The sequence below is a fragment of the Mustelus asterias genome, unplaced genomic scaffold (assembly GCF_964213995.1).
Source record: "Mustelus asterias unplaced genomic scaffold, sMusAst1.hap1.1 HAP1_SCAFFOLD_50, whole genome shotgun sequence".
Classification (NCBI taxonomy): domain Eukaryota; kingdom Metazoa; phylum Chordata; class Chondrichthyes; order Carcharhiniformes; family Triakidae; genus Mustelus; species Mustelus asterias.
Window position 1 is genome coordinate 265,700 of NW_027590123.1, and position 18,491 is coordinate 284,190.

Below are 18,491 nucleotides of genomic sequence, written 5' to 3' on the forward strand. Positions count from 1 at the left end.
ACGTTTAAAAGCAAGAAGCATCTGGTAGCACATCAGCTTGTTCACACTGGGGAGAGGCCGTTCCTCTGCTCTGTGTGTGGGAAGAGATTCAATCGGTCATCCCACCTTCTGACACATCAGCAAGTTCACACTGGGGAGAGACCATTCCTCTGCTCTGTATGTGGTAAAGGATTCATTCAGTCATCCCAACTTCTGAGACATCAGCGAGTTCACACTGGGGAGAGGCCATTCACCTGCTCTGAGTGTGGGAAGGGATTCAGTCAGTTGTCTGACCTTCTGGTACACCAACGAGTTCACACTGGGGAGAGGCCATTCACCTGTTCTGTGTGTCGGAACAGCTTTGCTCAGTCATCTACTCTTCAGAGACACCAACGAGTTCATACTGGAGAGAGGCCATTCACCTGCTCTGAGTGTGAGAAGGGATTCATTCAGTTATCCGACCTTCTGAGACACCAGCAAGTTCACAAATGATTGTAGGATTTGGAGTTTGTCATTGCTGCTTTTAGAGACATCCAGGACTGAACATGTGGCTGTGTAACCTGAGGTGTGTAAGAAATGTGTCCCAGCCACGCTCTTCCATGGTTCAGTGGTCCTGGAGGCAGAACAGAAACTCCTTTACAACTGGGTTTAGAGTCAGGAAGAACAATGGTGAATATTGGAAATGTGATGTCAAGTCAGAGATTGGTGTTAAATTGGGATCTGTTCCTAACTGAGACTCTGAGAATAAATAGAAATGTGGAATGAACATTTAAAATGTTTGTGATATTCCTGATCTATCATTATCAGACAATAACAACACTCTACATTTATATTGTCTCTTTAACAGAGTAAATGTGAAAACTGACACTGTTTTCAGATGATGTCACTGATGGGAATATGTTGATAAGGAATGAGAGGCCAAGCCTCTGGAGACACCAGAGGTAAGTGTGGGAATGGGAAGGGAAGATATTATAAGTGATTCTCTGACTCTGATTGAAGAGAGAAGAATAGGTTTAAAGTTTAATATTTCTTTATTAGTTTCACAAGTAGGCTTACATTAACATTGCGATGAAGTTACTATGAAAATCCCCCAGTCGCCACATTCCTGCGCCTGTTTGGGTACACTGAGGGAGAATTTGGCATGGTCAATGCTAACCAGTACATCTTTTGGACTGTGGAGGAAACCAGAACATCCGGAGGAAACCCACACAGACAAGAATGTGCCGACTCTGCACAGACAGTGACCCAGAATCGAACCCGAGTCCCTGGTGCTTGAGACGGCAGTGCGAACCACTGTGCCACCGTGCCGTCCATGTAGAACCAGGAGAGAGTAGCCCCACCCAGCTGGACGACAGTGGAGAGGGATGGAGCAGAATGATGTGGGCGACCTTGCCAAAGGCTGCAAATAGGTCGAGGATAAAAAGGGAAAGTTCATTTTTGTTGCAGTCACATAGGATGTCAGTGAGGACTTTGATAAGAGCTGTTTCAGTAATGTGACAAGGCAGAAACCTGATTGGAGAATTCAAAAATGTAGTTCTGGGAAAGATGGCCTTGGGTTTTGGGAGAAGACAAAACATTCAGAATGAATGAGGGGGCGGGGCTGGAGGACCGTGCGAGAGCCGCTGGTCCTCCAACCAATCGGAGTGAATGAGGGGCGGGGCTGGAGGACCGAGCGAGAGCGGCAGGTCCTCCAACCAATCGGAGTGAATGAGGGGCGGGGCTGGAGGACCGAGCGAGAGCGGCTGGCCCTCCAACCAATCGGAGTGAATGAGGGGCGGGGCTGAGGGCGAGTTGCACTGTGGGGATCTGGAGCATGCGCAGTGCCGATCACTGGGGATTGAGGCGGTTGCGGAAATATTCAGTCCGGGCGATAACACCGGGTAAATCAGGAATGAGTGATGGAGCCGGTGGGTGGGCGGACTTGGAGGCTTCATAAAAGTCCCGTGTAGGCCGCAAGCCCCCAATGGGAAGCTCGGATTCGATATTTGAACCGTTGAAAAGTTGTTCGGGCTTTTCCCCCGATTCAGGCCCGGGTGAACGACCGCCATCTTGACAGTGTGCGGCCGAGCGCACGCGCAGACAGAGGGAGCTCCAGGCTCAGCCCCCCCCCCCCCCCCCCAAATCAGTCTGACTGGTTGGAGGACCAGCCGCTCTCGCTCGGTCCTCCAGTCCCGGCCCCCCCTCCTATTGGTCCGGAGCTGCCGTCAATCAGCTCCCGGGCATTGTGATGTGGAGCATGCGCAGTGTCATTGCTGTCCTTGCGCTTGTTTGTCCCGGAGAAGCGGAGTCAGCGTTAGGCGGTGGCTGGGAGGATTTGGAAACACTTTGTGGATCCGCAAACCCTTCAGAATCATTGTCAGCTCCCTGGTTTGCAGCTGCGGGGCTTCTCCCTCCCTCCCGGGAACAGGCCCAGGTTAACGGCCCCATCCTGGCTCAGCCACTGGAGGATGGTTCACATCAGAGGATGGGGGAGGGGGACAATAAATAAGAGGTTACACTTTGGCCTCAAATCAATGAGGACTCTGATCTCTGGGAAGGAAGGAAACCCTGGGAGGTGGGCGGGGAGGATTCACAATCACCCGCTGGAGGCCCCAACACCCCCAGTAAAAAGCTGCAGCTCCCGGGTTTGCAGCTTTTTCCCGGGAGGGAGTTGGGGAAGTTTTGTGGAGACAATTCCCGGCTGGTTCAGTTAGTGGTCAATGAAGCTCAGAAATCCTGAGTCAGGATCCTCATTGGGTGGTTGTTTTATTAAAATATTATTATTCATCTGTTGAAGAAAATATTAATTTGTTTTGAAGAATCATTTTTATAGCGTTTGTGAAAATGTCCATTAAAATAGCCATTTTTCCAATGTATTTCTGATGAGAATTTTAATATTACTGATTTGGGAATTGATTCTCGGGAATGGTCATTCTGAAAATGATTATGTTTTAATTTACTCCATAATGCCAGAAGTCAGTTTGTATTTCAAATGTAATTTAGAATATCTGGGAGCAAATGTTAAAATGAGGTTTGAGACACCAGCTGCCATTACTCCCTGTGACTGATGATACCTTTGTGCCTGTGCAGGAGGTAATTCCCCTGGTGCTGTGGCACAAATAAAATGGAGCCTTTCCTCGGAACAGGTCCGTGTTAACGGTCACCGTGTTGTTTCAGTGGTGAGCAGGGGACGTGTGGCCATTGTGGTAACAACAGAGTCGGTGGGACTTCATGTCCCCTGACCTTAAAAGAAAATAATTGACTCCTTGGTTGTACAGTCAATCTGCACATGATCTGGAGAACTGAATCCAGCCGGAGTGACAAGGCAGAGGGAGCTGGTCTCAGAGTGGAGACATGAAATGGTGGAGATGGGGCAAGGAGTTTGATTTAGACCAGGGACAAGAGAGAGTGTGTGGGATGGAGATTATAGCTCAAGATAAATGAGATGAAGAAGTGTTCCATGGAAACTCGAATTGTCTGTTATGAAATCGTTTTTTAAGCTCTTTTTGCAGGGAACTAGAAGAGGAGGATTCACAGACAGGAAACTCAAACTAAACTTTAGGTCAAGGTCTGCAGAACCATTTGATTCATCATGACCTCAGTATGATTGCTTTTTACAGTGGAGGGAGAAATCATTGCCTGTTTTGTCAGTGGAAGAAAATTTTAAAAATTCAATGTGGCAGAAAAAGACCCGAGACACACACCCCCGAGTGAGAGTGTTCCAGTGAACTGACTGAAAAGAGCTTTAACCGGTTACACAGCCTGAAAAAAATCACACCATTCACAGTGAGAAGAAACCATAAACGTGGTCCGTGTGTGGATAAGGCTTCAACTGATCATCCAACCTGGAGAGACACAAAGTCACCTGCACCGTGGAAATGTGAGGATTGTGGTAAAGAATTCAATTATCCATACTTGCTGGAAAACCATAGTCACACTGGAGAGAGGCCATTCACCTGCTCCGTGTGTGGGAAAAGATTCACTACCTCATCCCACCTGCTGTTACACCAACAAATTCACACTGAGGAGAGGCTGTACAGCTGCTCCACCTGTGGAAAGGGGTTCTCATATTCATCCAACCTCGGTGCACATCAGCGAGTTCACACTGGGGAGAGATCGTTCACCTGCTCCTTGTGTGGGAAGGAATTGTTGGACCATCCGGTCTTTGATCACACCAGCGAATTCACACAGGGGAGAAGCCATTCACCTATTCTGTGTGTGGTAGAAATTCACTCTGTCATCTAACCTGCTGTCACACCAGCGAGTTCACACAGAGGAGAGACCGTTCAGCTTTCCTGTGGAAAGAGGTTCAGGTCTTCATCCAACCTCAGTGCACACAAGCGAGTTCACACTGGGGAAAGGCCGTTCACCTGTTCCACGTGTGGGAGGGAATTCACCAATTCATCCGGCCTCCTGTCACATCAGTGAATTCACACTGAGGAGAAGCCATTTATTTGCACATACTGTGGAAAGAGTTTCAGGCAGTTATCAATCCTCACTGCAAATCAACGCACTCACACTGGGGAGAGACCATTCACTTGCTCCATGTGTGGGAAGGGATTCACTCAGTCTGGCAGCCTGCATTTACATGAGCTCACCCACACTGGGGAGAGGCCATTCGCCTGCTCTGTGTGTGGGAAGGGATACACTCGGTCATCCCACTTGCTGACACCTCTGCAAGTTCACAATTGTCAGCAGGAGTTAGATTTTGCAGTTACTGCTGCTGTTAATCACATTCAGGATTGATATTCTGACAATATTGGTTTGTTTCTGCTGACATTAACAATCCCTACAACTGGAATTCTGCTTTAATATTCTGAGATGTCACTGATTTTCAGGGCTGTTGTGTCCCCTTTTAAACGTACTATCTGTGATTTTTTTTTTGTTTTATTCAGGAACTTGTTTATAATACATTTTCCTTCAATCTGAAATTGACATTTGGTACAAACTACAATTCAGTGTCTGAAAGATTCCACTGATTAAGATTTCCAATGAGAAAATGCTGACAATTCTTACTGACTTACACATTCTTCACAGTGACACTTCCACGATCACATTTAATTATCAAGGAACATAAAACAATGCACAGATACTTGTTGGTACTGAACTTGAATATTGCTGACAAGAGAGACATGTTGCTGAATCTTTTCAGCATGCACTCATCAGGACAAACGGAAGAATGCCAAATTTTAAATGATTGCAATTTATACTACAGGAGAAAAGGGTGCTAATTGGTGGACTCTCATTGACTTGAAGCTTTGCCATGGAGAAACCAAGAGGAGACTGTAGGTTTCTCAAGCTTCTGGGAAATTCAAAAAAGGTGCAAGGCTTTTGTTTGCAGGGAAAGGATCGCTGCGTATGTATGTATGTCAGTCACTTCTCGCAAATATAACTGAGCCGTATTATGAACTCGACTGATTATCTTCAATTGATTGAGTGTAGCTATTAGCACACTCAGGATTGTTCAGCAAGTGCTGCCCAATCTGTAATCACAGTAAACATTGTATTTTTGGTTTTGTGAGTGTGGGCTGCTGAAAAGGAAATGACGACCCATTATGAACAAATCAAGGAATATGCTGTTTTATTCTGTCAGCCATTTACTGGGCGAGCCGGCACTGTAATGTTCACCATTTTATATTCAAATCTGGGGGGGATAATGTTCACTGTTTTATATTCGGGTCTGAGGGGGATAATGTTCACTGTTTTATATTCGGGTCTGGGGGGGATAATGTTCACTGTTTTATATTCGGGTCTGGGGGATAATGTTCACTGTTTTATATTCGGGTCTGGGGGGGATAATGTTCACTGTTTTCTATTCGGGTCTGGGGGATAATGTTCACTGTTTTATATTCGGGTCTGGGGGATAATGTTCACTGTTTTATATTCGGGTCTGGGAGATAATGTTCATTGTTTTATATTTGGGTCTGGGGGGGATAATGTTCACTGTTTTATATTCGGGTCTGGGGGATAATGTTCACTGTTTCATATTCGGGTCTGGGGGGGATAATGTTCACTGTTTTATATTCGGGTCTGGGGGGGATAATGTTCACTGTTTTATATTCGGGTCTGGGGGGGATAATGTTCACTGTTTTATATTCGGGTCTGGGGGGGATAATGTTCACTGTTTTATATTCGGGTCTGGGGGTGATAATGTTCACTGTTTTATATTCGGGTCTGGGGGATAATGTTCACTGTTTTATATTCGGGTCTGGGGGATAATGTTCACTGTTTTATATTCGGGTCTGGGGGGGATAATGTTCACTGTTTTATATTCGGGTCTGGGGGGGATAATGTTCACTGTTTTATATTTGAGTCTGGGGGGGATAATGTTCACTTTTATATTTGGGTCTGGGGGAGAATGTTCACTGTTTTATATTTGGGTCTGGGGGATAATGTTCACTGTTTTATATTCGGGTCTGGGGGGGATAATGTTCACTGTTTCATATTCGGGTCTGGGGGTGATAATGTTCACTGTTTCATATTCGGGTCTGGGGGGGATAATGTTCACTGTTTTATATTCGGGTCTGGGGGGGATAATGTTCATTGTTTTATATTCGGGTCTGGGGGGGATAATGTTCACTGTTTTATATTCGGGTCTGGGGGGGATAATGTTCACTGTTTTATATTCGGGTCTGGGGGATAATGTTCACTGTTTTATATTCGGGTCTGGGGGATAATGTTCACTGTTTTATATTCGGGTCTGGGGGGGATAATGTTCACTGTTTCATATTCGGGTCTGGGGGTGATAATGTTCACTGTTTTATATTTGGGTCTGGGGGATAATGTTCACTGTTTTATATTCGGGTCTGGGGGGGATAATGTTCACTGTTTTATATTCGGGTCTGGGGGGGATAATGTTCACTGTTTTATATTCGGGTCTGGGGGATAATGTTCACTGTTTTATATTCGGGTCTGGGGGGGATAATGTTCACTGTTTTATATTCGGGTCTGGGGGATAATGTTCACTGTTTTATATTCGGGTCTGGGGGATAATGTTCACTGTTTTATATTTGGGTCTGGGAGATAATGTTCACTGTTTTATATTCGGGTCTGGGGAGGATAATGTTCACTGTTTTATATTTGGGTCTGGGGGGGATAATGTTCACTGTTTTATATTCGGGTCTGGGAGATAATGTTCACTGTCTGGGGTTTGTTAGCTCGGGTTGATTCTGCCTACGGTGCATTCTCGGTTATCAGAGCTCTCATTAAAAGCCCTAATTTCCAGTCAGTGACTGAGTTGTCTCTGATGGGATGGAGAATCAGAGTGGGGGTAATGTGCTTCATGGACAGCGATGGGTGGGAGTGAGTATTAAATAAACCAGGACTACACCAAGTAATTTTGAGAACATTGAAACCATCACAAAATATCACAGCATCATGTTGGAAAACAGAATACTTTATCTGAATCTTTGATCAATTTTGTTTGATTCAATATTGTGAGTGACTTGTTGGATTGCTGGTTATTTTCTAAAGGCAGCTCAGCACCATCATTTTGACCATCAACTCGGCCCTGGTAACTGCTGTTTTTTCTCTGTACCTTCTGTTTTAATTTTAAGTGGAACCTTAATATTTGCTTGGTACACCGGCCGATTGATCTTTCCAGGGGTGTGTGTCTGAGAAATATACAACGAAAAACATTCTCTATTTACCTCCTGCATTGCTGCAGTAAATATACATTGTTCTGACTCTGCCAGCAGGGCTGTGGAATTAATTGGATCGATCTTAAAGAGAGCCCGGCTGGGCAGGATAGAGTCACAGAGGTTTACAGCATGGAAACGTGAGCCAAATGGTTTCCATCTGTGATGTATCATTGCATAAAACAGAATATTCAGTCTCAGGAGAAAGAAAGTGAAATAAACCAGTTTCTGGGGGATTTACCCAATCAGTATGAGCACCTTCAGGAGAGCAGAGAGGGGGGGGAGGGGGGAAACCAGTGAGAAATGTTTTAAAAACTCGGGGTATTCCCACAGGAGAGCACTGGTTTAAATCAATTTTAGAAATAGAGAATGGCAGTGCACAAATTCAGAGGAATGTATTTTTAAAAATTAATTGATCTCAATTGCACAAGATAATTTTCTATTATGTCTTTGATTGACAATGGCGCTGTTAATTCCCAGGTGCCCCTGCGGTTGTGAACGTGCCCTATTCTTCCGGTGAAGCGGGCAGAGAGGGGAGTGATTTTTGGAGGGCAGAACTGGAAGATAAGCTGAATTTATTTTTACTTACTTTTTTCGGAGTTGTTTTTTTCCTGAGAAACAGGAAACCGGAAGTCAGCCGTAGGGAGACCTGGGACGGTTTTTTTTTGCCCACTAAATTTGAACGGGGAGGTAACCCGAGACTCTACACGTGTAGAGTCTCCCACCCTCCCTCCTCCTCTAACCTAAAAAAAAAGACTCTGCGTGAGAGCAGGTGAGCTTTCTTTTTCTTTTTCTTTTCTCTTTCATTTATTAGTTCGGGAAGTTAGCAGGGATGTCAGTGCAGGCAGTGCAATGTTCCTCCTGTGGGATGTGTGAGGTGAGGGACACCATTAGTGTCCCAGCTGAGTACACCTGCAGGAAGTGCACCCAATTCCAGCTCCTTGAAGACCGTGTTAGGGATCTGGAGTTGGAACTGGATGAACTCAGGATCATTCGGGAGGCAGAGACAGTTATAGATAAAAGCTACAGGGAGGTTCATACTCCTAGGAATGAGGATACTTGGGTGACTGTTAGAAAGGGTAAGAAGCAGACAGTGCGGCGATCCCCTGTGGCCGTTCCTCTGTATAACAAGTATACCGTTTTGGATACTGTTGGGGAGGGCGACTTACCAGGGGTAAGCCATGGGGTACAGGTCTCTGGCACAGAGTCTGTCCCTGTTGCTCAGAAGGGAAAGGGGGGGAGGAGTAGAGCATTAGTCATTGGGAACTGCATAGTTAGGGGGACAGATCGGAGATTCTGTGAGAGCGAGAGGGACTCGCGGCTGGTGTGTTGCCTCCCAGGTGCCAGGGTCTTTGATGTCTCGGATCGTGTTTTCAAGATCCTTAAGGGGGAAGGGGACCAGCCCCAAGTTGTGGTCCACACAGGCACCAATGACATAGGTAGGAAAAGAGATGGGGATGTAAGGCAGAAATTCAGGGAGTTAGGGTGGAAGCTTAGAGCGAGAACAAATAGAGTTGTTATCTCTGGTTTGTTACCCGTGCCACGTGCTAGTGAGGAGAGGAATAGGGAGAGAGAGCAGTTGAACACGTGGCTACAGGAATGGTGCAGGAGGGAAGGATTTAGATACCTGGATAATTGGCGCTCATTCTGGGGTAGGTGGGACCTCTACAAACGGGATGGTCTTCACCTGGACCAGAGGGATACTAATATCCTGGGGGGGAAATTTGCTAATGCTCTTCGGGAGGGTTTAAACTAATTCGGCAGGGGGGTGGGAACCTGGATTTCTGCTCCAGTGTACAGGAGGATGTGAGTGGTGAGGTGATGAATAAGATTTCAAGGTCGCAGGAGTGTACCGGCAGGCAGGAAGGTGCTTTGAAGTGTGTCTACTTCAATGCCAGGAGCATCCGGAATAACGTGGGTGAACTTGCAGCATGGGCTGGTACCTGGGACTTCGATGTTGTGGCCATTTCGGGGACATGGATAGAGCAGGGACAGGCATGGTTGTTGCAGGTTCCGGGGTTTAGATGTTTCAGTAAGATCAGGGAAGGTGGTAAAAGAGGAGGAGGTGCGGCATTGTTAGTCAAGGACAGTATTACGGTGGCAGAAAGGATGTTTGATGAGGACTCGTCTACTGAGGTAGTATGGGCTGAGGTTAGAAACAGGAAAGGAGAGGTCACCCTGATGGGAGTTTTCTATAGGTCTCCGAAAAGTTCCAGAGATGTAGAGGAAAAGATTGCAAAGATGATTCTGGATAGGAGCGAAAGTAACAGGGCAGTTGTTATGGGGGACTTTAACTTCACAAATATTGACTGGAAATGCTATAGTTCGAGTACTTTAGATGGGTCAGTTTTTGTCCAATGTGTGCAGGAGGGTTTGCTGACACAGTATGTAGATTGGCCAACAAGAGGCGAGGCCACATTGGATTTGGTACTGGGTAATGAACCAGGCCAGGTGTTAGATTTGGAGGTAGGTGAGCACTTTGGTGATAGTGACCACAATTCGGTTACGTTTACTTTAGCAATGGAAAGGGATAGGTATACACCGCAGGGCAAGTATTATAGCTGGGGGAAAGGAAATTATGATGCGATTAGGCGAGATTTAGGATGCACAGGATGGGGAAGAAATCTGTAGGGGATGGGCACAATTGAAATGTGGAGCTTGTTCAATGAACAGCTACTGCGTGTCCTTGATAAGTATGTACCTGTCAGGCAAGGAGGTAGTGGTCGAGCGGGGGAACCGTGGTTTACTAAAGAAGTTGAATCTCTTGTGAAGAGGAAGAAGGAGACTTATGTAAAGATGAGACGTGAAGGCTCAGTAAGGGCGCTTGAGAGTTACAAGTTCGCCAGGAAGGAGCTGAAGAGAGAGCTAAGAAGAGCCAGGAGGGGACATGAGAAGTCTTTGGCAGGTAGGATCAAGGAAAATCCTAACGCTTTCTACAGGTATGTCAGGAATAAAAGAATGACTAGGGTAAGATTAGGGCCAGTCAAGGACAGTAGTGGGAAGTTGTGCGTGGAGTCTGAAGAGATAGGAGAGGCGCTAAATGAATATTTTTCGTCAGTATTCACACAGGAAAAAGACAATGTTGTCGAAGAGAATACTGAGATACAGGCTATTGGACTAGACGGGATTGAGGTTCATAAGGAGGAGGTGTTAGCAACTCTGGAAAGTGTGAAAATAGATAAGTCCCCTGGGCCGGATGGGATTTATCCTAGCATTCGCTGGGAAGCTAGGGAGGAGATTGCAGAGCCTTTGGCTTTGATTTTTATGTCATTGTCTACAGGAATAGTGCCAGAAGACTGGAGAATAGCAAATGTTGTCCCCTTGTTCAAGAAGGGGAGTAGAGACAACCCTGGTAATTATAGACCAGTGAGCTTTACTTCTGTTGTGGGCAAAGTTTTGGAAAGGATTAGAAGAGATAGGATTTATAATCATCTAGAAATTAATAATTTGATTAGGGATAGTCAGCACGGTTTTGTGAAGGGAAGGTCGTGCTTCACAAACCTTATTGAGTTCTTTGAGAAGGTGACCAAAGAGGTGGATGAGGGTAAAGCAGTTGATGTGGTGTTTATGGATTTAAGTAAAGCATTTGATAAAGTTCCCCACGGTAGGCTATTGCAGAAAATACGGAGGCATGGGATTGAGGGTGATTTTGAGATTTGGATCAGAAATTGGCTAGCTGTAAGAAGACAGAGGGTGGTGGTTGATGGGAAATGTTCATCCTGGAGTTCAGTTACTAGTGTACCGCAAGGATCTGTTTTGGGGCCACTTTTGTTTGTCATTTTTATAAATGGATGAGGGCGTAGAAGGATGGGTTAGTAAATTTGCGGATGACACTAAAGTCGGTGGAGTTGAGGACAGTGTGGAAGGATGTTGCAGGTTACAGAGGGACATAGATAAGCTGCAGTGCTGGGCTGAGAGGTGGCAAATGGAGTTTGATGTGGAAAAGTGTGAGGTGATTCACTTTGGAAGGAGTAACAGGAATACAGAGTACTGGGCTAATGGTAAGATACTTGGTAGTGTGGATGAACAGAGAGATCTCGGTGTCCATGTGCATAGATCCCTGAAAGTTGGCACCCAGATTGATAGGGTTGCTAAGAAGGCGTACAGTGTGTTAGCTTTTATTAGAAGAGGGATTGAGTTTCGGAGCCATGCTGTCATGTTGCAGCTGTACAAAACTCTGGTGCGGCCGCACTTGGACTATTGTGTACAGTTCTGGTCGCCGCATTATAGGAAGGATGTGGAAGCATTGGAAAGGGTGCAGAGGAGATTTACCAGGATGTTGCCTGGTATGGTGGGAAGGTCTTATGAGGAAAGGCTGAGTGACTTGAGGCTTTTTTCGTTGGAGAGAAGAAGTTTAAGAGGTGACTTAATAGAGGCATTCAAGATGATCAGAGGATTAGATAGGTTGGACAGTGTAAGCCTTTTTCCTCGGATGATGATGGCTAGCACGAGGGGGCATAGCTTTAAATTGAGGGGTGATAGATATAGATCAGATGTCAGAGGTAGGTTCTTTACTCAGAGAGTAGTAAGGGTGTGGAATGCCCTGCCTGCAACAGTAGTGGACTCGTCAACATGAAGGGCATTTAAAGGGTCATTGGATAAACATATGGATGAGATTGGAATAGTGTAGGTTGGATGGGTTTAGATTCGTTTCACAGGTCGGTGCAACATTGAGGGCCGAAGGGCCTGTACTGCGCTGTAATGTTCTATGTTCTATAGTCATTCCACAGGAGCCTATTGCGCAGGCGCAGTGCTGTATCTGGGGCATGCGCAGTGTCACTGCTCAGAGTCCTGAATGCGGGAGACGCTTTTTTCAGCGGGTGAGTCGGTTGGGCTGCGGGAGAAGTGGAGCCGGGAGTTGGGGTAGGGAGGGAGCGAGCGGAGGCTTCACAAACATCCGCTGTAGGCTGCACGGCCCGAATCAGACCCTGCAGGTCCCGGGTTTACAGCTCCCAGGCTTTTATCTCGGGAACAGGCCCCGGTTATCGGCCGCCATCTTGTTTCAGCGGGGAAGGAGGGCACATGCGCTGCTGTCTGTGACGGGTCACAATGGGCGTGGTTTCGGGGGCTGGTTCAGAACCTCTATCTTCAGAGGGTCAATAGGTAGCAGGGCGCATGCGCAGCTATCCAAGAACATCAGAATAAGAATTCGGAACAGGAGCCCGTCATTCGGCCCATCGAGCCTGCTGCATCATTCAATAAGATCATGTCTACTTTGCTACCCCCAGCCCGTCCATACCCTTAACTCTCTTGTGGATCAAAACCTCAGCTTTGAATATATTCAATGACCTGCCTCCAATCCTCACTGGTGAAGACAGAGTTCCAAAGATCAACAACCCGCTGAGAGAAAAGATCTCTCTTCATCTTCATCTTAAATTTGAGATCCTTTATTTTTACTTGATTCCCACACCTGAGGAAACATCCTCTCAGCATCTACCTTGTCAAGCACCTTATATCATATGAATCACAGAATCCCTACAGTGCAGAAGCAGGCCATTTGGCCCATCGAGTCTGTGCCGACCACAATCCCACCCAAGCCCCATCCCCACAACCCCATGCATTTGACACGAGGGTCAATTTAGCATAGCCAATCCACCGAACCACAGTCTTTGGACTGTGGGAGGAAACCAGAGCACCTGGAGGAAACCCACACAGACAGTGCACAGAAAATGTGCAAACTCCACACAGACAGTGACCCAAGGCCGGAATTGAACCTGGGACCCTGGCGCTGTGAGGCAGCAGTGCTAGCCACCATGCCGCCCTTAAATTCCCAGATATTTCAATAGGATTACTTCTCAGTCTTCTAAACTCCAAAGAGTACAGGCCCAAGCTGCTCAACCTGAAAGATAAAACCCCTCATTTCAGGAATCAACCAACTGGATCTTCCCTGAACTGCCTCCACTGCAATTTTGTCCCAGCTGAAGTAATTCTGTGCCAGGTTAAAGGAGGAGTGAATGTTTGGAATTTCTGTTCTGGACAGATGCTGATGGATTTTGGAAACTCCTTTTACAGGGGATTAGAAGGGAAAGATTTACACACAGCAAACTCAGACCAAAAGAAATGTTTGTCTCTCTTGAATTTCTAACCTTGAATTACACCTATAACTTTCCTCATTTACAGGGACAAGATTTGAAGATTGCAACATTTTTCCCGGACACCAATCTCTCTGAGATCTTTGCAGATGTAGACTCCAGCGGATTTAAAATGTTGAAAACAGTGAAATGGTTTTGGGGTGAGTGCTACTGAGCATTAAGTTAAATTTAGAGCATGCTCTGATTCCATGGATCTCGGGCTACTGTGACTCCTTTACCATGGATGGGCAGGCAATGGTGCAGTGATAGTGTTATTGGATTAGTAATACAGGGATCCAGGGCAATGCACTGTGAACCCTGGGTTCGAATCCCACAGTGGCAGATGTTGAAATTTGAATTCAGTAAAAATCTAGAATTGGAAGTCCATTGATGACAATTGTTGTAAAAATCCATCTGATTTAATAATGTCCTTTAAAGAAGGAAATCTACCACATCCCCCAGCAATGCAAGCCACTCAGTTCAAGGGCAATGAGTTATGGGCAGTAGATGCTGATGCAGCCAGCACATAGAGTCATAGAGCAATACAGCACGGAAACAGGCCCTTAGGCCCAACTGATCCATGCCAACCATGGTGCCCTCCCAGCTAGTCCCAAATGCCCGTGTTTGGCTCATGAATTGGAAAGGATTAGAGGGATATGTACTTATCCAAATGCTTTTTAAATGTTTAAACCTGCTGTTTGAACATTCAACCACTTTCTCTGGCAGCTCAATCCATGTACACATCACCCTCTGCATGAAGAAGTTGCCCCTCAGGTCCCTTTTAATCTTTCCCCTCTCATATTAAATCTATGCCCTCTAGTTTTCAATTCCCCGACCCTGGCAAAAAGACAATGTGGGTTCATCCTATCTATGCCCCTCATTATTTAATACACCTCAATATAGTCACCCCACATTCTCCTACATTCGAAGGAATAAACCCGAGCCTGTCCAACCTCTCATGATCATTCAGACCCATTAGTCCCGGCAACATCCTCATAAATCTTCTTTGCACTCTTTACAGTTTATCAATGTTTTTCCTATAACAGGGTTACAAAAACTGTCCACAATACTCCAAGTGCAGCCTCACCAACGACTCATACAACTATAACATAATGTCCCAACTCCTATACTCAGTGCCCTGACTGATGAAGGCCAGTGTGCTAAATGCCTTCTTCACCACTCTGTCTACCTGTGACATCACTTTCAACGAACGATATACTTGTACTCCTGGGTTCCTCTGTTCCTCAACACTCCCCAGGGCCTTACCATTCACTGTATAAGTCCTACCCTGGTTTGACTTTCCAAAATGCAACACTCACACTTAAGACCATAAGACATAGGAGCAGAATTAGGCCACTTGGCCCATCGAGTCTGCTCCGCCATTCAATCATGGCAGATATTTTTCTCATCCCCATTCTCCTGCCTTTTGCCATCACCCCTGATCCCCTTATTAATCAAGAACCTATCTATCTCTGTCTTAAAGACAGTCAATGACCCGGCCTCCACAGCCTTCTGCGGCAAAGAGTTCCACAAATTCCCCACTCTCTGGCTGAAGAAATTCCTCCTTATCTCTGTTTTAAAGGATCGTCCCTTTAGCCTGAGGTTGTGCCTCTGTGCTCTGTATTATTTGTACTGAAATCCATTTGCCAATCATCGGCTCACTTCCTTAACCGATCAACTGATGAAGATCCCCCTGTATATATATATATTTCCAGACGTCTCTTCCCTCAGAGGGCTGTTAGTCTTTTGGATTTCTCTTCTAGAGGGACCAGTGGAGGCTGAGGATCATTGAATATATTCCAGTTAGACAGATCTTTGACTGACAAGGGTGTCAAGGGTTATGGGGAACAGACAAGAAGATGGAGCAAAAGCTAAGATGTGGGGGGATTTCTTCACTCAAGGATGTGGTAAAGCTTTGGAATTCTCAATCCCTGAGGACAGTGAAACCTCAGTCATCAACTACTTGCAAGAGAGCGATTGATTGGTTTCTAGATATTGAGGATATCAAGGGATATGGGTTTAGTGTGGGGAGAATGATGCTGAGGTAGATGAACGAATTATCTCATTGAATAGTTTAAAAGGCTCGATGGGCCAAATGGCCGACTGCAGCTCCTATTTGTTATGGTCTCTGTGTCCAGGACAGGAAGCAGTGAGCATGGATCTGTCAATCAGCCTCAATCAGCACCTTCAGGAGAATTGGGAGGGTGAATATTAGATACAGCAGAGTGAGAATGGAGGGAGAGTGTGTGGGATGGCGATTTACAGCTTCTTGGGACTGAAATAGGAAAGAATGTTCGATAGAAACTAGAATTGTCTGTTCTGAATTTCTATCCTGTACTGATACTGATGACTTTTGTAAACTTGTTTTACAGGATATTGAAAGAGGAATCACAGGCCGAAATCTCAAACGTCACGTCAGATCTGACAGAGTCATATTCCATGGGAGCTGAATATCATCGGCCTTTGAATCTAGAAGGAGAAATGGTTGTCCAGTCTGTTGATTTGAAAAGATTTCAAACATCAGTGTGACTGGAAAAGCACCAACACACGGCCACACTGGAGTGAGAGTCTTCCAGTGCACTGACTAAAGAGCTTTAACCAGTTACACAGCCTGAATAACTATCACACCATTCACAGCGGGGAGAGACTGTACCCGTGTTCTGTGTGTGGACAAGGCTTCAACTGATTGTCCACCCAAGGGAGAGGCAAGGACACCTGCACCATGGAGAAACCATGGAAATGTGCGGACTGTGGGAAGAGATACAGATACCCAAATGAGCTGGAAGCTCATCGGCGCAACCACATTGGGGAGAGGCCATTCACCTGCTCTCAGTGTGGGAAGGGATTCACTCGGTTATCCATCCTGCAGTCACACCAGCAAGTTCACACTGGGGAGAGACCGTTCACCTGCTCTCAGTGTGGGAAGGGATTCACTCGGTTATCCACCCTGCAGAAACACCAGCGAGTTCACACTGGGGAGAGGCCATTCACCTGCTCTCAGTGTGGGAAGGGATTCACTCGGTTATCCATCCTGCAGTCACACCAGCGAGTTCACACTGGGGAGAGGCCGTTCACCTGCTCGCAGTGTGGGAAGGGACTCTGTGATCCATCCAGCCTGCGGATACACCAGCGGGTTCACACTGGGGAGAGGCCATTCACCTGCTCTCAGTGTGAGAAGGGATTCTGTAATCCATCCAGCCTGCTGAGACACCAGCGAGTTCACACTGGGGAGAGGCCGTTCACCTGCTCTCAGTGTGGGAAGGGATTCTGTGATTCATCCAGCCTGCGGATACACCAGCGGGTTCACACTGGGGAGAGGCCATTCACCTGCTCTCAGTGTGGGAAGGGATTCACTTGGTCAAACCAGCTGCAGAGACACCAGCGAGTTCACACTGGGGAGAGGCCATTCACCTGCTCTCAGTGTGGGAAGGAATTCACTCGGTCATCCCAGCTGCAGAGACACCATGAAGTTCGCACTGGGGAGAGGCCATTCACCTGCTCTCAGTGTGGGGAGGGATTCACTCAGTCATCCCACCTGCTGAGACACCAGCGAATTCACACTGGGGAGAGGCCGTTCACCTGCTCTCAGTGTGAGAAGGGATTCACTCGATTATCCAGCCTGCGGATACACCAGCGAGTTCACACTGGGGAGAGGCCATTCACCTGCTCTCAGTGTGGGAAGGGATTCAGTCTTTCATCCCAGCTGCTGAGACACCAACGAGTTCACGAGTGATTCCAGGGGTTGGATTCTGCTGTTATTGTTTCTGCTCTCAGTTAAATCCAGGACTGCATTTTGTTCATTCTCACAGTTGGTCAATGGGGAGGATGCTCTGATTGTGGGAAGGGATTCACTGATTCATCCGACCTGTTGAAACACCAGAGAATTCATAATAGGGAGAGGCCATTTATCTGCTCCGAGTGTGGGAAGGGATTTACTCAGTCATTCAACCTGCTAAAACACCAGCCAAGTCACACTGGAGAGAGGCCATTCACTTGCTCCAGTTGTGGGAAGGGATTTATTGATTCATCCAAACTGCTGAGACACCAGCGAGTTCACACTGGGGAGAGACCATTCACCTCCTCTGATTGTGGCAAGGGATTCAGTCAATCATCCAACCTGATAAAGCACCAGCGAATTCACACTGGGGACAGGCCATTCACCTGCTCCGTGTGTGGGAAGGGATTCACTCAGTCACCTCACCTGCTGAAACACCATCATGTTCACGAGTGACTGCAGGGACTGAATTTTGCTGTTAATCTCATCGAGGTCCCAACCATTTTCATTGGTGTCTGTTTCTGCTGATGTTAATAAACCCTGGCCCAGTTGTAAGATTTGTATTGTGGATTGTCTTGTCTGAGTCCTGAACTCGTAAATAAAAACAAGAAGTGCTGTAAAAACTCAGCAGGTCTGACAGCATCTCTGGAGAGAGAAACAGAGCTAATGTTTTGACACTAAAGAAGAGTCACATTCAACTGGAAACATTAACTGTTCCTGTCTTTACAGATTCTGTCAGACTTACTGAGATTTTGCAGCAACTTCTGCTTTTAGAATGACGGTGAATGCTGGACACATGAATCAGAGATTGGTGTAAAACTGGGATCTGCTCCTAAATGAAAGTGAAACAGCAGGTTAAAGTTTCCAGTCTGAAAAGTACTATGGTTGTTATACTATATATACCATTTTAAGGCTGGTTTTAACTCATTTAAAATAAACCTATTTAAAATATATTTGTTAAAGTCAGTATTAAAATACGAGTTGGATGAGTTCACAGGAGCCTGTTAACCACTGGGACAATTATTCAACAAACATTGGATCTCCAGATAG

At 46.2% G+C, this 18,491-nt stretch overlaps 2 protein-coding genes across 4 annotated transcripts in view; both read left to right on the forward strand.

Moving 5' to 3' along the window:
* The window catches only part of LOC144483237 (uncharacterized), a 284,523-nt gene that overhangs the window by 222,670 nt on the left and 43,362 nt on the right, over nucleotides 1-18,491 (forward strand). The gene's annotated exons all lie outside the window — the stretch shown is intronic.
* On the forward strand, nucleotides 1,788-18,222 carry LOC144483235 (uncharacterized). 3 transcript variants are annotated; one of them, XM_078202012.1, is made up of 4 exons: nucleotides 1,799-1,859; nucleotides 8,076-8,367; nucleotides 13,716-13,827; nucleotides 16,039-18,222. In XM_078202012.1, exon 4 carries the CDS (start codon nucleotides 16,389-16,391, stop codon nucleotides 17,397-17,399), a length of 1,011 nt encoding a protein of 336 aa, XP_078058138.1. In that variant the 5' UTR covers nucleotides 1,799-1,859; nucleotides 8,076-8,367; nucleotides 13,716-13,827; nucleotides 16,039-16,388; the 3' UTR covers nucleotides 17,400-18,222. The 3 variants fall into 3 exon arrangements, with proteins under 3 accessions (XP_078058137.1, XP_078058138.1, XP_078058139.1); XM_078202011.1 differs by lacking the exon at nucleotides 8,076-8,367 and having other exon boundaries at nucleotides 1,788-1,859; XM_078202013.1 differs by lacking the exon at nucleotides 8,076-8,367 and having other exon boundaries at nucleotides 1,807-1,886.

What these genes read in the sequence shown, in the direction of transcription:
- LOC144483235 (XM_078202011.1), top strand. Translation starts at nt 16,389, where the DNA reads ATGGAGAAACCATGGAAATGTGCGGACTGTGGGAAGAGATACAGATAC.